The sequence below is a fragment of the Dromiciops gliroides genome, chromosome 3 (genome assembly GCF_019393635.1).
Source record: "Dromiciops gliroides isolate mDroGli1 chromosome 3, mDroGli1.pri, whole genome shotgun sequence".
NCBI lineage: Eukaryota > Metazoa > Chordata > Mammalia > Microbiotheria > Microbiotheriidae > Dromiciops > Dromiciops gliroides.
This window is the reverse complement of record NC_057863.1, coordinates 505,609,801-505,615,800: the sequence shown is the minus strand read 5'-3', so window position 1 is coordinate 505,615,800 and position 6,000 is coordinate 505,609,801. Positions and strand designations below refer to the sequence as shown.

At 41.5% G+C, this 6,000-nt stretch overlaps 1 protein-coding gene across 2 annotated transcripts in view; it reads left to right on the top strand.

Annotated features, from left to right (window-relative positions):
- The first annotated feature begins 1,463 nt into the window (after positions 1-1,463).
- Positions 1,464-6,000, top strand: part of CCDC15 (coiled-coil domain containing 15) — a 56,674-nt gene continuing 52,137 nt past the window's right edge. For both annotated transcript variants that reach the window (XM_043999240.1, XM_043999239.1), the window contains exons 1-3: positions 1,464-1,665; positions 1,895-2,077; positions 4,545-4,694. In XM_043999240.1, coding sequence (XP_043855175.1) covers positions 1,516-1,665; positions 1,895-2,077; positions 4,545-4,694 — 483 coding nt within the window. In that variant the 5' untranslated portion in view covers positions 1,464-1,515. The remainder of the gene's footprint in view (positions 1,666-1,894; positions 2,078-4,544; positions 4,695-6,000) is intronic.

The following is a 6,000-nucleotide window of genomic DNA, read 5'->3' as shown; positions in this document are numbered from 1 at the left end:
ATGTAAATTCAAAAAAGGCAAGACAGTCCCTTCCCCCAAGGAGCTTTGGTTATGACAGGGGATGACAACACATATAGGGTTGTAGTGGCCAGGAATAGAGGTTTGAGTCTAGGAAGTTACAAGGATGACAGCTGGAGCTATAGAGAAATTGCTTTCTTAGAATGATAATGTTGATTATTTTGATTGCTGATCCCAGAGTTGGGGAAAGGGGAGGAAGGAAGAAGGGTATGCATGCAATGGCATGGCAAAAAAAAAAAACAAAAAAAAGATAAGAGAAATCTAGTTTTGTATGACTTGTTCTTGATGAAGCAATGCTGAATGCTCACAAGTATGTTAATAATGTGTTCTAGAATTTTGCCAGAGATAAGCTCACTGGCCAGTAGTTTGCAGACTCCATCCTTTTCCCTTTTTGAAAACTAGGATCACATTTGCCTTTCTTCAATCTTACAATACCTTTCCTGATCCTACCTCCTTACTCCCACATCCCCAATGTTTTAAGTATCTACCAGTTACTCGGCAATCATATTGGCAGGTTTTTTGTTGTTTTGTTTCCCCTCTCAGTATACTAGGTTGCCATGCAGTATTGGTGGTCTGAACTCATTGGGTGCAGGAGGTGATCACATACTATACTCTCATTTATCCAGGGTTTCAATTTCCTATTAAACATTTTTATTCTCTCCCTCCCAGTTATCCTTGGCCAAGAGAATGGAAATAAAATAATCGTGGAGTAGTTCTGACTTTTCTCTGTGGCCTGTAAAAAAAAAAAAAAGCTGTTGTTTTCCTTAGCATTCATGGTCAACTTTAGCTCATTCAGAGCTTTAGAGTTGAATACCTGTATTTTTACAGGGCCATTCTTTTGTATTCATCGTTATCTGCTTTTGCTTCCAGTTACCAAGTAAACACGAGTGTGCTGGAATCAACTCAAACCCTCTTTGCTGAGCCAATTGTTAAATTTTTCAGGATGAACAATCACACCTTGTAAATCTAAATCATCAATTACAAATCATCGCTCAATTTATCGTTGTTGTTGATCGTCTAGACGTAAGAAAGCTATGGAGAACATGTTAATAATGCCGATTAAACTTAAAAAGTGTCCGGGGGACTTCAATTACTAAAAGGCAGGCGGCTCTAAAATGAAGGGTTCGGATCCTCCTTCTCTCAAAAGAGAAGCAAGGAGCATCTCGGTAACTAGGACTCATGAGCCCCCATCGGCCCGGACCACGGGAAAGAGAGCGGACTGCAGCGACCCCCTAAGACCGCGGCCGCAGACAAAGAACTAGGGACCGCCCCACCCCCACGGGAAGCATAGGTTCCTGGCCTGCAGGAACCGGAAATAGTGCAACTGGAGGCCGAATACAAGGCCTTCCTACATTCCGCCTCGGATGCGGGAGGGAGGGCGGAGTCCGGAAGGGGTGGGAGTAAAGATGAGGGTTGGGCGGGGCGCCGAAATAGAAAGTGGCGGTTGAGCGGTTGTACTTTCTTACTGCTGTTTTAGCTTTTGGGTCTGGGATTCTGATGGCGGTCCCGGGCCTGCAGCAGCTTTCCCTGATCAAGGGTGGGATTCGGGCGCCGCCGCCAGGCCGGGCAGTCTTATGTCCTGGGCCTTCAGGACGCCGCCATCCTCCTGTCTTAACCAAGCACTCGGCTGTCTTTGCCCGCGTCCAGGTTCTTTTTCCTTTCCGACCCCGGCGGCCCCAGCTCTTCACCCGTCCCCCTCTCCCCCCTTCCTACCCCGGGACCCTCGGGCCGCCCCTCTCCAGTCCCGCTTCTTCCCCCACTCCAACTCCGATCCCCGGTCCCCATCCCTCTCCCAGAGGCCCAGCCCTCGTGTGGTTTTGTAGGCCTAGGGTTCCAAGCAGCTTCTTGAAGATGCTGATGTTTTCCTCCTGAGCAGGAATCACGGAAGTCTCAAAACCAGGCACCGACCAGAAAGTCTCGATGTGCCCCCTGGGTGGAACAAACTTTTGAGAAGAACCGGGCCCTGCTGGCGGTGCTGGCTGAGAGGAATGAGGCCGTGGCGCCTGTTGGGGCTTGGGTGGAGTGTGCCTCACCGTGTAGTGAGGAAGCCCCAGCATCTGTGAGTGCCACTTTTATCCAAAATGGGGGTGGGGGAGGGTACCCCCTTTTCCTTCTCTAACCGTGTGCTAAGCCACTGTTGAGCTGCCTGGGCTGTCAAGGTTTCCTCTCAGGTTTATGTAAATCAGGAGGTTTTTGTAGAAGGGGTGCCTATATTATGGGTCAACACACAATAATGTTAACCTTTACTGAGCACCCCCAGGGTGCAAAGCGCTTGACCAGTTTCTAGAATAGGCCTAGCCTTGCTTAAGACAATACTCTCCCTGCCCCTCAAATAATAAACTTGAGGAGACAAAGATAATCGATAAAATGCATAAAGTATACACATAAAATAAAAGGGTCTTACAACATGGAAGAACCTCTTAAGTCATTTTGTCCAACTCCCTTCCTGAAGCTGGAATCCCCGTGGAGATAGTGGGAAACTCTATACTAGAGACTCCTTTACAAGTTCATGGTCATCATGATTACACAGTGTTCACTTTCTATTTTTGGTCTTCCCATCTTCATCGTAGTTGTATAAATTATTTTCCTGACCTTGCTTACTTCTCTCTGCCTTCGTTCACATACATTTTCCCATGACTGTATTGAGATTGTTTTTAACAGCGCTGTAGTATTCCAACACTCATGAACCACCGTTTGTTTAGCTGTTCTTTAATCAGTGGCTATCTACTGTGTGTTGTGTGAGCCTAAAACTAGGTGCAAATCCTGAGTCAGCTAATTACTACCTTTGCGACCTTGGGAAAATCACCCAAGCTCTGAGTCTTCCTTTTTTTTTTTCATCTGTACAATGAGGATGCTGACATCTTAAAAGATCTAAATTTCACTCTGTGTGATAGAATCAGTAAATGCTGAAGTTCAGTGAGGAAAAAAAAAAGACTGCCCCAGAAAGGGCAGAACTAGCAGCAGTGGTTGAAAATTGGAGAGAGAGATGTAAGAAGGAAAAAACCTAACAATGAATGACGGCTCTCCAAGAGTGGAATGCATTACATTAGGAAATAGTACAGTAGTAGATTTCTCCTCTTGAGAGGTCACAAAAGGCACTGAATGACCACTTATCTGGGAACGAGGGGATTCTTGTTTAGGTTTGGATTGCCTTAGATGGTCTCTGAACTTTATAAATCTGAGATTGTATATTATGCACGTGACCTTAGTCTGGCAAGTCTAGGAACTCTCTAGGTTTTAGTTTTCTCATCTGTAAAATGACTTGTTTGAATTATATCTCTAAGACCTCTGCCAGTTCTTGATTCTGTGATCTTATAAATTTGGAAAACTTCGGAAGAATTAATAGGACTTGTTGACCTATTGTGTGTGGTGGGAGAGTGAGGAACTAAAGATAATGGAGATTTCCAGCCTTGGTGACCAATGTTTTGGTGTTGTCACCCTGTCATTTATTTTTTGAGATATAAACCCTTGTGACAAATATGCCCCTCCCTAACTCCTGCTCATCCCTATTTGCACACATATATTACTCAAAAGTAATTTGGTTTCAAGAGTTTATAAAAGGGAGTAGTGTATAAACTGGAAAGATACATTGGGGCCAAGTTCCTCACACATGGCACTCCATCTTCTGTCACCATGCCTTTGTTCTGCCTGTCCTTCTGTATGTATTACATTTCCTCCTCACTTTTACCTCATAGACTCCATTTCTTCCTCAAGACTCATCTCAAACACTACCTCTATAAAAAGGCTTTCCTATCCCTCTCTTTGCTAGTGCCCTCCTTCCATCCATAACTACCTTGAATTTTTCTTGTATATATTCTGTTTATGTATATATTCATTGTATTTATCCTTTGTGTGTATATGTATACATAAATATATGTGTACATGGATATATAATCTGTATGTGCTTATGTGTATATGTGTTTCTCCTAATAGGATATAAATTCCTTGATGGTAGGTATCTTTTGTATTTGTATCCACAGTGACTGGCACACAGTATAAACATTTGTAATAAATGTTTATGATTAATTGATATAAAATGTAGGGAATGTTTGTATTGGTTTGAGGAAAATAATCATGATGCTAATTAGGGACACAATCCTAATGAAATATGGTTAATTCATGTTCTTGTTAATACTTTTATCTGTTCTGTAGTTTTAATAAATGTATAGGCTGAGTTCAGGTTAGAATTGATTCATTCTGTGTTTTTAAAAAATGACTTTTCAATTCAGTTGAAAAAATAATTTGCTTTGGAATTCAGCAAAATGGCACTGTCATTTAAGTTTTTAGGTCATTTGGTTCAAGTACCTGAGCTTCTAAAGCTGTGCTGAATTCTACAGTTCTGAGCCCCATCCATGTCATTATTCTAAAGTAATTTTAATCTTTAAAACTTGAAAATGTTAAATCTGTGAAACTAGGTGTTTTTTTCAGGATTTTATCCTCTTTTTTTCCTACTTTATAATAAGAGAATCCAGATAGGCAAGACTGCCTGGGGAATGAAGCTCATTTTCCTCCTTTTGTCTCATAAGGTTTCAGCATCTCAGTTAGAAGAAGAATTAAAGGAACAACAACGATTAAAAGAAGAAGCTCTGAAACGCTTTCAGGAACAGGTGAAAAACCGAGTAAATCAACAAATGAGGCTAAGAAAAAAGCAGCAGCTTCAGAAATCCTATGAAGCAGTAAGTTCAAGAGTGAATCTCAATATGGGTTTGCTAAGGAATAGAAAGAACAAAAATTGAGGTTTATCTATTTTACATTTTGCTTTAGAGTCCTATTTGGTGTAACTTTGAATGCAGTACATAGAACAGAAAACCACTAATTAGGGAAACTGGGTTCTATTACTAGCACATCCTGGACTCACTGTGTGGCCCTAATTGTACTACAATTTCTGTTTTTTAAAATCAATCTATAAACATTTATTGAGCACCTATGACACTGCTGATTACTGGGGATACAAAAAGAATCAAAAGACAAATCCCCGCCTTCAAGGAGCTCACAGCAAGCAAACAAATATGTACAAATAAGCTATACACTGGATAAATAGGAAATAGTTTTAAAAAGGAAGGCACTAGAATTGAGGGATTGGGAAAGAACAAAGCTTCTTAAACTCTAGCGCAGGTCATCACCTCATACCTGAATTACTGAAATAGCCTGCTGATGGGTCTGCCTGCCTCATATTCTTTCCTCTCCAATCCATCCTCCAATCAGCCATCAAAGTGATTTTCCCAAAACACAGATCTGACCACGTCACCCTCTTACACAATTAACACCAGTGACTCCCTAATGCTTCCAAGAACAAATACAAAATCCTCTGCTTGGCATTCATAGCCCTTTACAACCTAGCCCTCTATTACCTTTCTACTTCTCTACTTTCTTATACCTTACTCCTTATGTACTCTTCAATCCAGTGACAATCCTTGCTGTTTCATGAACAAGACAATCTATCTCTTGGCTCGAGGCATTCTCTGGTTGTCCTCCACGCCTGGAATGTTCTCCCTCAACTCCAACTGCTCGCTTCCTTGGCTTCCTTTAAGTCTGAACTAAAATCCCATCCTCTACAAAGGGGCTTTTTTAACTTTTTCCACTCGCAGCCCTGTTTTGCCCAAGAAATTTTTACCCAACCCTGGGTATACAGGTACATAAAATAGGTATACATATAACCTTTTACTACTGCCAAATTTTTCTTGAGCCCCACACTGTTATCCGACCCCATATAGGGCTTCAACCCACAGTTTAAGAAGCTTTGTTCTTTCCCAATCCCTCAATTCTAGTGCCTTCCTTTTTAAAACTATTTCCTATTTATCCAGTGTATAGCTTATTTGAGATATGGAAGTTAAATCCATGGGAGGTGATAAGATCACCAAGTGAAGTAATAGAGTTAAAAAAAAGAGAGTCTAGGACAACCCTGAGGGACATCTATGATTGTCATGACATAATAAAACTGCTGTGTATTTGTCTTGAAACTTTACAGGATAGGAGGAAAAA